This window comes from Eleutherodactylus coqui, chromosome 8 (genome assembly GCF_035609145.1).
Source record: "Eleutherodactylus coqui strain aEleCoq1 chromosome 8, aEleCoq1.hap1, whole genome shotgun sequence".
Lineage (NCBI taxonomy): Eukaryota > Metazoa > Chordata > Amphibia > Anura > Eleutherodactylidae > Eleutherodactylus > Eleutherodactylus coqui.
The window spans coordinates 77,122,026-77,138,274 of record NC_089844.1 but is presented as its reverse complement, the minus strand read 5'-3'; the positions used below and the strand labels follow the sequence as shown (position 1 = coordinate 77,138,274).

General features: G+C 42.2%; 1 protein-coding gene across 1 annotated transcript in view; it reads left to right on the top strand.

Moving 5' to 3' along the window:
- Positions 1–16,249, top strand: part of MYO3B (myosin IIIB) — a 449,841-nt gene that overhangs the window by 173,499 nt on the left and 260,093 nt on the right. Inside the window, exon 8 of the mRNA XM_066575886.1 lies at positions 11,245–11,400. Within this exon, the coding sequence (XP_066431983.1) occupies positions 11,245–11,400 (156 nt within the window). The remainder of the gene's footprint in view (positions 1–11,244; positions 11,401–16,249) is intronic.

The following is a 16,249-nucleotide window of genomic DNA, read 5'->3' as shown; positions in this document are numbered from 1 at the left end:
CCGCCACCGAAGAAGACACTGGCATTATAGGTTGAATGGCTACTTTATTAGATATACTTACGCTTTCCTCATTAGAGTTTCACTATATGGAAATGAGACTTCTTATCCCGGAGCGCAGCATAAAAGCAAGTGAACACATTTTTCGTGGATCAGTTTCAGTGTGAATCCATATTACAATGGTCATCGGTGATAGACTAGCCAGTTTCGAAAGACTGCCAACCTTGTGGGGCTTTCAGGTTCAACAGTGATGAGAATATACTGAAACTGGTTGTGATCAAGGAAAAAAATACAGTGAAAGGGGATTCTGTGCACATAAACAACTTGTTGATAAAAGGGGTCTGTGAAGGATGTCAAGAATCGTTCTAACCAGATCATGCAAACTGCAACTGAATACAGCGCTGATGCTCCAATTAAGGTGTCCAAATGCAAAACCCAACATTCCTTAGGGCTTTAATAGTAGACGAACAGTTCCAGCACCATTGTTGTCTAAGAGAAACTGAAAGGTGAGGCTCCAGTGGGCAGATGAGTACAAAAATTGGATCAATGAGCAGTGGTAAAGCATTGCAGAGTCAGATTAATCCAAATTTCTGTTGCACTATACTGATGGGAGGTTAGAAGTTGATGCAAGCAGCGTGAATCAATGAACCCTTCCTGTCAGGTGTCAACAGTTCATTCTGGTGGAGGTAGAGTAATGGTACAGGGAATGTTTTATTGGCACACAGTGGGTCATCTGATATGTGTGGATGAACGTCACAATGATTTTCTGTGGTCCTGCAGGCCAAAGGAGGTCCAACACACTATTAGATTAGGGTCTCTAAAGGCACTTTTACACACAATGATTATATATACCACTCAAAATTTACACTTGTTGCGTGTAAATTTGTGCCCATCATGCACTTGCCGTATACTTTTCGCCTATCGCTAACTTCAGGTCAGCATGTAATCTATCGTCCCTGATAAGAGGGACCGCACACTGAGTTCTCCGTGGGCAGCAGTGATAACATTCTTTAACAGCTGTTAACAGCCACTGTCCTACTTGAAAACAATAGTGATGTATTTAGAGAACAGAACACCTGTGTTCTCCAAATACATGCAAATGAAATACTAAAGTGCTGATTAGCCCATTAGTAGCTAATGCAAAATGATCGCTAAAAACTGACAGTTTCTGACTAATTTTGAGCGATCATCTGTGTGTGTAAATGGACCTTAATATGGGTCAGTGTATGAATCGTAAATTACATGATAGTGAGGACTTTGTTACATATTTTGCAGCGCGTCCAGTATTATGGCAGGAGGTCTGGGAGAATATAGTAAATGACTAAAAACTGGTACCAGCAGAATTGTTTTTATGAATTCATTTGTAGAGATGAGCGAACGTACTTGTTTAGGGTGATTTCGCAATCGAGCACCGCTTTTTTCGAGTAACTGACTACACGGGCAAAAAGATTTGGGGGGCGCCGGGGGTGAGCCGGGGGGTTGCAGAGGGGAGTGGGGGGGGGGGGGAGAGAGCTCCCCCCTGTTCCCCACTGCTACCCCCAGCTCCACCACGCCGTCCCACGCCCCCCGCGGCCCCCGAATCTTTTCGCCCGAGTAGTCAGTTACTCGAAAAAAGCGGTGCTCAATTGCGAAATCGCCTTAAATGAGTACGTTCGCTCATCTCTACTCATTTGACTTAATTTCATCTCAATTATGTCAATGAATAGTCGGTCTTTTAAAGCTAAAATTCTTAAAATTTTTATTCCAGGGTTTTTTTAGTTTCTGGAAAAGTTGGATGTTGGCCAACATGGGCCCCATTTACATCTCCGAAATCATTTTAGACGTGGCATATCCATAAATAGTACCATATAATTCACTTTTTCATTCTGTGGCACTGACTATATTATTTCTTGAGTAATATCCCATGTTTGAATGATACTTTTTATAGTTTAGAAAAAACATTTTCTGATTTTATAGAGGGGAAAGGGGTCCTTCGTTCAAGATCCTCATCTCTTGGTCAGAGTCAAGGGCAGATCCAAAGACCTACTGAAATACAACTGATAAGAGCTCAGAGCAGGAGATATAGGGTCCTTTTACATGTGCCAATTCATAGCCCAATGTAAACAAATGCCAATCAACAAGCCTGTAAATCAGAGCTCCTTTGCTTTTATTTACATAGGCTGATAATTACTGCTATGGGGATAAATAATTCTTAGCATGATCGTTTGTCCTGATTGGCCGGCAGTACATCTCCCTGTTCCCATGGGGAGATGCACAGCCAATCAGTGAGCATTGAAAATCAATGCATCACAGAAGGGGAAATTAAGAATTAAAAACAATCCCAGAAAATGGCCGTTACTTACTGACTGAGGAGTGCATATAGATGCATCCTCCTCTCACCATGCAGGCAGCAGACTACCAAATGGAGGAGCCAATAACACCTGTGCAGGACACCGATAAGACAGCCACTCACACTGCCTCCTGATAATGAGGGGGGTGGATGCTTGGCGTACACTCCCACACATAGTGGATACAGGGTGCCAGACCATTCTGATATATGTAGTTCATCATGCAGACCAGCAACCTATTAATGACGCCATGATAATTCGGGGGGTTGCCCTGCATATCCATCAGTGAACCACATTGATACTGCCACCCTGGGCTCCCCCTGGAGTCTTAATGCCACACTGCATGTGAATGATAGATAATAAATGCAAGGCATTGGTTGGATGTTGGCCAAGATACATGAGCCCACTAACCACTTCACGGTTCCTTGCGTTGTAGTGGGTCCCTACACTAATATAAATGCATCACAGAAGGGGAAATAAAAAATTAAAAACAATCACAGAAAATGGCCGTTACTTACTGACTGAGGAGTGCATATAGATGCATCCTCCTCTCACCATGCAGGTAGCTGACTACCAAATGGAGGAGCCAATAACACCTGTGTGGGCACCGATGAATCACCCACTCCTCCATTTGGTAGTCAGCTACCTGCATGGTGAGAGGAGGATGCATCTATATGCACTCCTCAGTCAGTAAGTAACGGCCATTTTCTGGGATTGTTTTTAAGCATTGAAAATCAATGATCAGCCAATGAATGAGCATTCGCTCGTTTGTTGGCTGATTGTTGGCCCTCTTGCATGGCTCAACTGTTAGGCAAATATTTGGAGGAATGCTTATGCCTAATTTATGAACTTACCTTAAACTTTTTCCATACTCTGCTACTCATTTTCAATCCTAATGTTAAGATTCTACATTTATCATATTATTAGAAGTAAAAAAAAATCAGGTGTCCATTGTGTGCAAGTCAGAGTGATGAATCGGAGCTAATGGGAGGGTAGGCTCTCGGATACACAGCATTGGCATGATTTAAACCTCACTGGTTCACTCTCATAAAGGCACAATGAATGGTCCTACAGAGAGACTCTACACCACCTGTATTCAGTGATAAGCAGTTTGAGGAAACATCATTTTATGGATCAGATGCCTGGAATTCGGCTCTGATATTCCACCCTGCAATAATATGCTGTGCACCAGATACACAAGATGACTACAGGAAGCTGCTCTACAATTTAGGCGTTCAGTCCAGGTGAGGCTCATTCATTGCTTATAAGTATCATACAGTTTGGGTCTCCAATAGCAATAGAGCCACTGATTTCTATATAACCTTCTTCTACATAACCTTGTGCAATAAGAACCTCACAGTTTTATGTTTTTAGTCAATATAAAAGTAATGGAACTTAAAATTCAGACATTAATGTTCGTAGTGCACTTTTGCCATTTGTATTTGCTTGTACTATGCATTGCAGATATGATTTACATGTAAGCGCACATTTATTACATTTGATGCATTTGCTTGTATGGAGTTGTGGCCTCCTTACTGATTGTGCACCTTATCCACCTATCGGTCCCAAGCCTTTTAATTAGAGTGTGTGTGTGTGTATGTATGTATGTGTATGTGTATGTGTATATATATATATATATATATATTTGAAGTCTCAGGCCCAAAGAGGTAAATCTGTCAGCATAGGGTCCCATCTACATGAGGTCGCCTGGCTGTGGCAAAATGATCAAAATGTTCACTAAAAACCTAAAATCTTATGTGTATAGTAAATATAGCAGTAATGATGTTTAAGCTCAGATCTCAGATGTACTGTTGCCATTTGTGTCTGCTTGTGAATATAACCATCCTTGTCACAGAACAGCTACATTGTTTTTGCCATTGCAAATCTAGCAGAGTTGAAGTTTTCACATACAGTACTGTGTAAATGTTTTAGACAGGTGTGGAAAAATGCTGCAAAGTAAAAAAAATTTTTTAAAAAATTGAAAGTGTCACGGCCCCCCTTCCCCTGAGGGACCCCAATACTTACCTCTGGATCTGGCGTCCTACGTCCCGCAAGACGCTTCGGCGCGGCTGGTGGTAGGCGGGGAAGCAGTTTCATGCTATCTTCCGCTGTGCTACAGCGGAAGATATCGTGACGGACGGCTTCCATTGACTGCAATGGAAGCCGTCAGCGCGTACACCTGCTGCAAATAGAGCATGCCGCAGGTGAGGACAGGTGATTTTACGGTGCGGAATTCTGCGGTGGAATTCCGCATCGTAAGCATTGTGCTATTAGGTTCAATAGAACCTAATAGCTGCAGGCAACGCGGTGGAAATCCATCCGTGGGAAGTAGCCCTTATTCTGCAACAGGACAACAGCCCCAAACATACAGACAATATCACTAAGAACTATCTTCAGGATAAAGAACAAGGAGTCCTTGAAGTGATGATATGGCCCCCACATCTCATCATCATTGAGTCTGTCTGGGATCACATGTTGATATAGAAGGATCTGAACAAGCTACAAGAAGATCTGTTGTTAGTTCTCCAAAATGTCTGGAACACCCTCCCTGCTGAGTTTCTTCAAAAACTGTGCAAGTGTGTCTAGAAGAATTGATGCTGTTTTGAAGGTGATCACGCCAAATACTGATTTGATTTAGATTTCTCTTTTGGTCATTTACTTTGCATTTTGTTAATTGACAAAAAGAAACTATTAACACTTCTATTTCTAAGGCCGGTTTCACATGGACAACAAAATCACGCAATTTTCTTGCGATGCGACAGTGCTACACATGCTTTCCAATGGGTTCCTTCACATTAGCGATGTTTTGTAGCTTGCTATATTGCGAGAGAAAAAAATCGCAGGTTGCTGAATATTGCCACAAATTGTGAGGTTTTGTAGCCCATGGAGCCTTCCCCTCTGTTACATCACACGAAAACACAGTTTTCGTGCAGTGCGATGCAACTTTTGCAGTAGGAAATCGCATTGAATGGCTGTGATTGGTTCATCAAGCACTGGTTCTGATTGGCTGAGCCACGGTGCTTGCGAACCAATCACAGCCAGCACTTCCTGAACCTCCAAACCAGGAAGCGCTTGCTGAAAACTATAAGCAAGTCAGCGGAACTGACAGTGGTTGTTAGATGATGTTTTTTTTTTCTTACTGCACATAGGGCTTATTTTCGGTGTAGGACTTTCCAGCAAAGTTATTGCGCGCAGAAAATGGCAGCAGAAAATAATTTTTAAAAATGAAATGTCTTTGGAAAAAAATAAAAATAGTACAGCAAAAAAAAAACGATACAAGTTGGGTATCATAGTAATCGTACTGACTAGAGATGAGCGAGTATACTCGTATACTCGAGCGAGTAGTGCCTTAACCGAGTATCCTCCCACTCGTCAGTAAAGATTCGGGGGCCGGCAAGGGGCAGGGAGTGGCGGGGGAGAGCTCACCGCCGTAACTCACCTGTCACCCGCGCCGGTACCCGAATCTTTACAGACGAGCGGGAGGATACTCGGCTAAGGCACTACTCGCTCGAGTAGTTAGCCTTAGCGAGTATACTCGCTCATCTCTAGTACTGACCCATAGAATAAACTTATGTCATTTTTGTTGCAGTTTGTGTGCCGTAGAAACAAAACACACTGAAATATGATGGAATGTCTTTTTTTTTTTTTTTGCTTTTTACTCCACTTAGATTTTTTTTAACATTTTTTCAGTACATTATATGGTGCATTAAATAGAACCATTGAAAAATACAACTCATCCCGCAAAAAACAAGCCCTCGAAAATCGAAAATAAAAAAGGACGCGTCATTAAGGAGTTAAAAGACATCCGTAAAAAACATGGCCATCTGAACACATGCATAGATTTACATTAGCTCTATATCACAGTATGCAAAACATGGACCAAATAAATAATTAAAATATGCTGATCTGAAAGCAGCCTGACTGTGTTCGTATGGGATTCAGCGCTCCAAATCTCACACATTTCTGAGACATCACTGAGTGCAGAGTGGATCTGGCAGCCACCAGTTATGGGTTCATGCAGTACTGTGCTAGTCACAGCCAATTCAGGTGAATGGTTTTGCTCTTGATACATTCATTATCTGCCAGCGAGGTATACACATGAGGTGCTTCTGTTTCTCTGTACACATTATTCTTCTCCTTTGTAGCCAAGATCACAAATTTTGGTATTGTGTATGAATATGCACTGCCATGGCATTTATTTCAAGGGGTCGTCTAACTTCTTTAATTTCTATGGAAACATGCTCCCTATGCGTTGAAATAACAAACGAGCCTATACTCACCTCTCCTGGCTCCCCAGTAATCTGCTGCTCCAGGTCTCCTCTCTAACGTAATGCTTACAGGCTGCAGCAGCTAAAAACAGAGCTAAGCAATCGATCGATTCGAAATAAATAAGTTGACCAACCGCTAAATGGGGGTACAAATACTGAAAATAAAAAGTCAAGCTTAACTAGGGTCATTGGTGGCTAGGAAGAAGAATTTTGGGCCTATAGGTACCTGCTGCTTAGGGTTCACGTATACAAGCATATCATGGCTTTGTGCAGAAGTCTCATATTTATGTAAGGGCCTCCCCTAAATGGTGTGTTGGGCTTGACAATGTGCTGCACCAAGCTGGCCGTCTCAAACGGGACTGAACATGCTTCCTGGGACCAATCTAGTGAGATGATGTCAGCACTATATAAGGACACTATCTTTTTTGCATCACAGGAGAAGCTCAGGGACTGTGTAAGTAAGCAAAAGTGCTGATGCAGACCTGAGCTGCAGTAGGTGCAACAGGCTGCTAAGGAGCTGCTGGAAAGGGGTAATAGCCTACAGAGGAAGCAGAGTTGTTTCTTGAGAGTCCAAGTGAGTCTGAGAGCGCTGGTTGAATGTAAAAAGTTGCAGAAGGATTGTAGCTGTGCAGACTGATGATACAGTGGGACTCAGGGTCAGCAGAAGCATAAAGACCGTGGCCCAAGCTCAGGGAGGACATCAGAGCATTTGGCAACAATCTGTAAGTGAGGTCGGCCTTGGTAAAGCCGTTAGGTGTGCACACTGCTAGCAACTGAATAGTTAGCAGGTCTTCTGCAATCAGCAACAAGAGAATTTTAGTGAGCATTGGACATTTGTTATTTGAATGGTCATTACCTATTCTGGGTTTGAGTATTCAGTAGTGGATTTAGGGAACGGCCTGAAGTTGCAGAGATATTGTTATTAGACATTGTCTATGTTGCTTTCCAGAATTATCGAACTGTGAAACCTGAAGTCTTGTTCCCTTATATATGAATTATGCATTATGTTACATAGCTTGTTTTATGTTCTGCAGGAAAACCCTTGTACTATATTATATTATTGTTGAACCTACATTATTTCATATTGTGCATAGAGTATTGACCCTGGAATTTAGTTAGCAGTTGCTGGCGATAGTTGAGTTTATGTAAAATGTTAAATTGCTTGCTTGTTATTTAAGTGAGTGAAAACGCATGATAATGAAACCGATGATTTGCAATGGTTTCATTCTCATTTGCAATGTTTTCACTGCAATCTCGCATCGCAAAAGAGAGTGGGCGATATAGCCGATTGCTTGCAACGGGGCCAGCGGCAGTAGCGCTAGCCCCATTAAAAACAATAGGGAGAGCATTGCGCTCCCCTGAAACAGTTCTGACAGCTGTGACAGGGGATTCCTTCACCCCCACAGGGACCTCGGGGTTGAAGGAATCCTCTGCCACAACTGTCACAGCTGTAGCAGAAGTCTGTGATGCTTTCCCATTTCTTTCAATGGGGCCATCACTGCTGTGGCCCCATTGAAAGCATTGGGTTTGCAGCAATGATCTTCGGGGAAGGGCTTGAAATATAAGCCCTTCCCTAAAAATTCATAGCAATCTGTAAAAAAAAGTAAAAAAAAAAAAAGATTAACTCACCTAGAAGAGCCGTCCAGCTCTTCTCTCCAGCCCCGGCAATCTTCTTCTCTGTTCTGGAGGCCAAGGATTGAAAAATCCCCACCTCCAGAAAGTGCTGCCTCTGATTGGCTGAGTGCTGTGGCCAATCAGAGGCAGTACTCAGCTGTCATTCAAGTCTGAGGAGACTTGCATGCCATGCATGTTCCTGTTCGGAATTTATGCAAGGAGAAGATTGAACAATGCCTCTTCTACAGCGCCACCTATTTGAAGGTAGCATTCCTGCAAGTCAATGTCTGACCTTTTAACAGGTGCTTTTACAATGGGATGACCTGTCAGGCACAGATGATAGGTCGTCCCAGCGATTATTGATTCTGTACTTTCACACAAGAACAATTATAACCAGTGAATTGGAGGTGAAGCGGGCCGCAAATCATCCTGGCATGCCCGCCTCCATTCATGGGAAATAGGCAGTCATTCATGGATGAACGACTGCCTGTTTCTATGGGCCGATCCATCATTCAGTTTTTATACATGCATAAAGTGAACGACAAATGAATTTGATGCTCATTGTTCAGTCCTGCATGCATTTAGACTGGACGATAATAATTTTTCGTGGGTTGTGCCCCTCATCAGTATATAGTGGATTAACTTTAACCCTTTGCAATCCAATTTTGGATTCAGGGTTTCCTAGGGGGGTTTCTCTTTCTGTGATTATACAGTGGCACCATCTGCTGGCTTGAGCCAGTACTGCGCTATGGGACATGCTGGAGAGGCCCCGACACTGGCAATATACAGTAAGAATACCCTACCGGACGTCTTCTGACATCGGAGTTGTACAGCCTTCAATCAGAATGTCTTCAGACGTCAGACAGTGGATTGGAAAGGGTTAAGATTATGGACTGAATAGAAGAATTACCTTCTCTTTTATGGACACCTTTAATTACAAATGCTTGAGCCATGATGGTAGATGTGCTGTAATTTCCATCTTCAGTGATTTATACAAAGCCTGTAGCTGTGACATAAATGGAGAAATTGACATAAAAGTGAATGGTACCATCTCTTTGTCCCATGTACTACTGGTATTGTGTATTACACGTATCATCGTATGTATTCAGTGTAGTTGTGTTTCAGTATGTGGGAGCTGTCCAGTGCTGAATTAGTCTGTTATGCACAGGCACTGTCTATATAGTAATGGATGGGAGTGCTGGAAACAGTGACATTCCTCTCAATTTCCATGTAGAATGGAAGCAACTGTGGTCAATACTTCAGTCAGGAACAGAGACATGGGCACCCATCAAGGTTCAGGGAAAGGAGGTTTGGCCATTCATATTTTGGATAGATGTTATTCTTCAACAATATCTAGGTACACTGGGCCAGATTTACTAATACTGTATAATAGTTAGACAGTGACAACTTAGACTAGCCACTCTTTAAATGCACTGGATTTATCATCATGAGGGACATATCTATCAATCTTTCTACAACCGTTTTCTGATGGGGTTTTTTAAAGTGTTTTTTAAAATGTGGATGTGGCTTAGCACTTGGAGGTGTGGCTATGCACGGCCCATCATGTTTACTATAGTGTGTGAACAATACAGCACCATCATTTTACAGTTCGGGGTGGGCATAGGTTTCTGTCTGGCTCGTGGATGTACTACAAAACATGAGAAATGTATTAAGAGGCTTATGCCTTTTAATACATTTGTCACACTACTGCCACCTTCCTTTTACTTTGACCAGAGTTTCCCAAAGTGTGCTCCGCAGAGGCCTTGGCGCTCCCTGAGTGATTGTCAGGGGCTCTGACGGAGGATCTAGGTCTCTGCTCTACTCAACTCTATAGCAGTGTCCGGACAGCCTGTAATGAGGAAATGAGCGTGCAGGACGCATATATTGTATTTCAGCCGCACTTCAGTAGCGATGAGCGATTCCAGCGACCTCATTGGTTGTTGGGTACACACCCCCCTTTGGAGATGTGCACGAGTGCTACTTCACGAGATCCGCGGGGGGTTAGGGTTTAGGGTTAGGGTTAGGTTTACAGTTAAGGTTTGGGTTTAGCGTTTGGATTTAGGGTTTAGGGTTATGTTTAGGGTTAGGGTTAGCAGTTAGGGTTTAGGGTTGGAGTTAGTTGCCGACCCTCCTACGGCCCTGCTGCTGCTTATTTAATGGGCCCCCCACTCCTGCACATCTCCAAAGGGGGGTGTGTACCCAACAACCAATGAGGTTGCTGGAATTGCTCACCGCTACTGAAGTGCGGCTGAAATACAAAATATGCGCGCAGGACCTGTGGATGGCATAGCAATGTCGATCACATAACCCAGCTCTGTTCATGTGATCCACATTGCTATGCGACCACAGGTCCTGCATGCTCATTTCCTCAGTACAGGCTTTATGGACACTACTACAGGGGTGAGTAGAGCAGGGACCAATGACAGATTATATTAGGGTAAATTCCCCAAGCCCAAGACTCCAAGGTGGCCCACGGTCGTCCCAATCGCCACTATTGTAGTCTGACTGTAGTCTAACTTTTATGCCACCTATTAGTTGGCTTAGTTTTTGTCTAACGTTGTACCAAAGTTTTGCTCAATTCTCTACACACAATGTCACAATTAGGCCACGCCTCTTTGACTTCCTTAAAAAGTGGATGACAGTGTCTAAGAACACATGATGAAGAATGTGTCACAAATGATGCAAGACAGTTTTCTGGAGCAATTCGCACCAGAAATCTTGTCGAATTTTTAATAGTAGATCTACCCAATGTCTAAAATGTTCATTACAGATTTGCAGCAGTGAGATGACAGTTTTCCCATAATTAATATGCATCTGCTAAAGTTAAATTACAGTAACAACACGCAGTGCGGTTTAATATATTATCTAATCTGCAATCAGCAGCCTTCATTCAATGTTTTGTGGCACTTGAATTAATAATTAGTTTTCTCTCCAATATCATCATTTACATTAACCTTGCAGTAGAGCAGGTGAGGTTGTCACGGAGGTGAAGATCCAGAAACATATGTCCATTTCATTTTCCTAATGTGTCATTCTAGGTGTCTTATTAAGGACTTTGAAAAGCGGCCATCCGTCATCCATCTGCTGGAGCATCCGTTCATCAGACAGGCTCATGGTAAAGAAGTGGCCTTACAGAAACAGCTGGCCAGACTTATCTACACCCAACAGCAGTCTGGATCTATTATTAAAACAAGGTATGACCACTTCATAGATATAGACATACACAATGCGCATACAGCCTTATCCAGAATTGCATTCAGAATTTTGCAGGTTTCTGAGCCGCATCATCCAACATGACCTGCTGGTTCAGTGTCTTTGCAGAATATGCTTGCATTCTTCATAGTCTTCACTATACAGTTTTTTGATGCAGGACACATTATGTATCAAAGATGTAGTGGAGTTAGTTAGACTATTATGGGCATATGTGCCAACATAGCAGCAACTGATGTTGTAGCAATCGGCAAACGTGTTAGTTCAGATCTTGGCTATAAGGGGATGCTGATAAGTGTATGGTTTGACCGTAAAAAAGGGATATAGAACGATGACATTTCACAGTTATTCTACATGGCTCCCTTATTTATCAATGCACTTCTAACTCTATTGTTGCAACCCATTTAGATAGAATTACTTTGGTTGGCGGCAAACCAGGCAGCAGCAGCTGCAATTGTCGGAAAATGCTGCAGAATATTCTGGGAGGCTTGCACTTGGGCACACTTTGGATCTGTGAGCAAACATTTTGGGACCCACTTGACAGACACCTTCATCATGTCCAGATGATCATTAATAAACCCAGAACTTCTTCTGGAAATATTCAGCGCCTTGGCTATCATCTTAGCAGACATTTGCCAGTCTTCCAGAATAATGCCATTGATGGTGTCTATGGTTTCTGGAACGGTCACCACTAGAGATCCCCTGTAGCGGTCTTTATCATATTAGTGTGGAAGTGGTCGGTTTTAAAATTAGCAAACCAATTTTTCACTGTGGACCATGAAGGCCACTTATCACCTAATGTTTGTACCGTGTCACTATGAATGACTTTAGCCGACATCCCTTTCACAAACAGGAAACATTTAGCACTTCTTTACTCTCTCAGTGAGATCTGCTGCCAAACTCCGCTATGTTGTCTTCAAACCTGCATAACATACAAATGGCTCTGAGATCATGACAAAATGTTCTCACCACATATTGCAAAGATTTAGCTTTCCAATGTTATAACTTTCATTGATGTGAACATAAGATCGTAAAGCCAAAGATTTATCAGCACCCCCTCATATAATATGGGCTGTAACTAATGATCAGTGCAGGATATGAAATGTAATGTTTTTATAAAGTTGCTCAACTTTTTATGCAGTTTATAACAATACTTAACTTTATAAAAGCAAAGCTTATAAAATGCTTAGGAAGTGCTCAGACCCCAGAGAAGCACAGCATTAGTCTGAAAGGAGTCAGTCGGATACCTATAAGATGCTTGTGGCTACCTTGGGTCTATAGCCAACTCCCATTAACCCTTTGCAGTCCAGTTTTGGAGTCAGGGTTTCCTAGGGGGCTTTCTCTTTCTGTTATTATACAATGGCACCATCTGCTGGCTAGAGCCAGTACTGCGGCATGTGACATGCTAGAGAGGCCCCCGACAACAATGCAGCCAGTAAAATACAGTAAGAATACCCTGCCAGACGTCTTCCGATATCTGAGCTGTACAGCCTTCAATCAGAATGTCTTTAAACGTCAGACAGTGGATTGGAAAGGGTTAAATGTATAAATGTATCTGAAGTACTTTGGTTCTGGAGTGCTTCATTTATTGAATATCGGAACAGTATAAAACACCGCACTACACTGTATATGGGATCACCTAGACTGCATGCAATACTTTACATGTTTCACTTATAATGCAGATGCACAGAGAGTGCAGCCATGTGTAGAAGGCTTTAATTGCGTGTGCCCTATAGCCATCTGTGGTCGGCTTGTGCTGCTGCCGTCATGATGCAGGATCTCATTGTCATTATTCACTTGATCATTGCTCTGAGGATTGTTCATGCTATGTTCTCCTTCAGGTCAGCCTAGCACAAGGCAGTGCCACATGGATGGCTTTACCAGAAAGCATCGGGCCTTATAATAACGCTACTTTCAGAAATAGGGTCATTCAATTGGGGTCTGTGAACCTGCTCGACTGGAGACCGCTGTACTTTTTAGTAGGGTATTTGCTAGTTACATGCCTGTCAGTTGTAGAAGGATTCATGGAGTTGTGCTAATAAAACCATTTCCCTGCTGAATTTCCTCAATTAACCCCAATAACATATTACAGCTTTCACTATATCTTTTCCCATTTCACAACAAAGCAAACGCTTATAAATGGGATGCTGCGTTCACAGCTGCATTGACATTTCCATTTTTCTGTCCCATCATAGTAACAGGAAAACAAAAATAATGGCATTGCCGGAGATGTCAAGCGATGACACCAATAATGCCGGAAAAATCCCATTGACTCTTATAGGGTCGGTCGGGTTTTCCATCGTGACGTCTGTTATTTTACAGAAAAAAAAAGTAGAGCAGCATGCTTATTTATCATAAATGGAACAATGCCTCTGCAGCGCCACCTATTGGAAGACAGCATTTCTGTAAGTCAATGTCAGACTTTTTAAACAAGCCTTATAACAATAACTGGGAATTGTGAGCCAAAGCCAGGATAACCATACGCAAATAGCTGTTTCAGAGTGAATGTCCCTCATTTGTGTGCCTTCTAATAGATGGCGCTGTAGAGGTATTGTTCCATCTTTCCATTTGCATATTTTCCAGAGGAGCATGGATGGCCATATAAGCCTCCTCACATCTTCTAGGTGCTCTCTTCAAGGAGAAACCATATCCTTCACAAACTGATGATGATTGATACACTCAGATTCCTGCCCTGCATCGGCCCTATCAAAGTCATCATGATGGGCACATAGGACGTGTAATTATATCCCCTCATCCATGGGCTGACAATGTTGATTTGATTGACATGTGCATTATTCTCTCTTTCTTTGGGTGGAATATTATATACTCCCTGATGAACTATGAAGTATGACCTAGGGAAAAGAGTTGGCTGTGTTGTATGTTTTTCACATGAGATCTTGTCTTCTGGCCGTTGAGGTGATTTATTTGATCTTCCAATGGTCTGTACCTATTGTGGGGTATGGCTCATTCATAAGTAGTAATGCTAGCATAGATCCCATATTTACTTGCTTCATGTGATATTGTTAAATTAAACATGTATCAATTTAAGTCCCTTTTTTGTATACTGACTTCTGGATAATTTTACAAATTTGTTTATATATTCTCTTTTTAGGGTGCAATAGGACAGCATTGGGAGGTTCCTGTTGGAATTGTCCTTTTCAGGGCGGCTATTCCAGTATCAGATAGGCAGGGCTATCTGATACTGGAATAGTCTAACTGGCTATTATGACTTCGGGGTCATAATAGGGACAATTTATGACAAATATTTTGGTCCTGATTTCCTAAACTTCATATATATTTTATAATTTTTTTAAACATTTTTGCTAATGACGTAACTATAGTTTATGGAAATATTTTAGTAAGTATGAATTATAGGTTAAGTATTAACGGTAGTCTTTTTGTGATTTTGATGGCTCCTCTTTGTGACTTCCATGTGTGACTCTACAATAACAAATTGGCCATTCTGTGATTTTTTAAAATGATGTTATAATAAGTTATAAATGTAGTTCTCCTTTTGTCCAGAGGGTGGCAGAGCTTCACTTCTAATCAGAAATTGTTATGCAGATGCTCCAGAGTTTTGCCTGGCAGAGCAGCACAAGGCCAAATTCACATGCTGTAAGAAAACCCATTTCTGACGTGGGCACAATTATCATCCTGTCCAGTGACTCATAACTGGATGCCGCACGGGTTACTCATTCAGTTCATTAGCATCTTCCATTATTTGCTTGTCTACGTTCCTGCATATATTTGTATGAATTGTGGCATGAATATACAGCAAAACGCCTAATTACTTTCTTCCTTGATCCATTGTGACAAATATTGCCTCTCAACCTCTTTGCTATGACTAAGCGAAGCATTTTTTTAAAGTAGTTTTCCAGGGGCTGCTGGTAACGGATGATGCACTGATACATAAGGTCAAGGACATATCCAGAGTTTTTAAAGCGGGCTACACAGTAGTTTATGCTCTTAAAAGAGATAGCAGAATATCCCCATACTATACAGTTTCTATAAGTACTACATGACCAACACAGAAGGGGGTTCTTTACTGTAAGAGCAGTGAGACTATGGAACTCTCTGCCTGAGGACGTGGTGATGCAGAACTCACTAAAAGAGTACAATAGGGGTCTGGATGTCTTTCTTACGTGTAACATAATTATATGTTATAGTCACTAATTACTTCATAAGGGTCAGTGTTCCGGGGATTATTCTTTTTACCAGATTTGAAGTCAGGAAGGAATTTTTTCCCCTAAAATGAGGATAATTGGCTTCTATCTCATTGGGGGATTTTTTTGTCTTCCTCTTGATCAACATTGGGGGGTAATAGGCTTAACTGGATGGACATGTGTCTTTCATTAGTCCTACAAATTCTGTTGCTATATTTTGATGTAGGGTGATTTAGGGTATAAGTCATAGCTAGGTTTTCCCTCATTTGGGACATGGCTTAGTCCACTGCAGCCATCCTTATATCTGTTGGCACCCCAGGCCCCCAGCATGGTTGGGATTTTTACAGATTTACAGAAAATGTGGATCCATTGGACCAACCCACCAAGACTGGGGACAGTCCTGGAGTGGTCGGTAGCTGACTCCTCAGATAGGCGGTCTGTAGACAGGAATTCAGAACAAACTCTGATATAGGCAGAACTGAGAAGGCATAGACAGAACTCAGGAAAAGGGAGATTGACCCTTGGCTGCAAGGAGAATGGCAGAACCCTACCTAGAAGCAAGGTGATTGCCCCGATAAGGGCGGCCCTGTGCTGGAACCTCAGGTTTGACTATCCCTGATGGGTTAATACACGGAACCAAACGGAACTGGCAAACAGACAGATGCAGGAC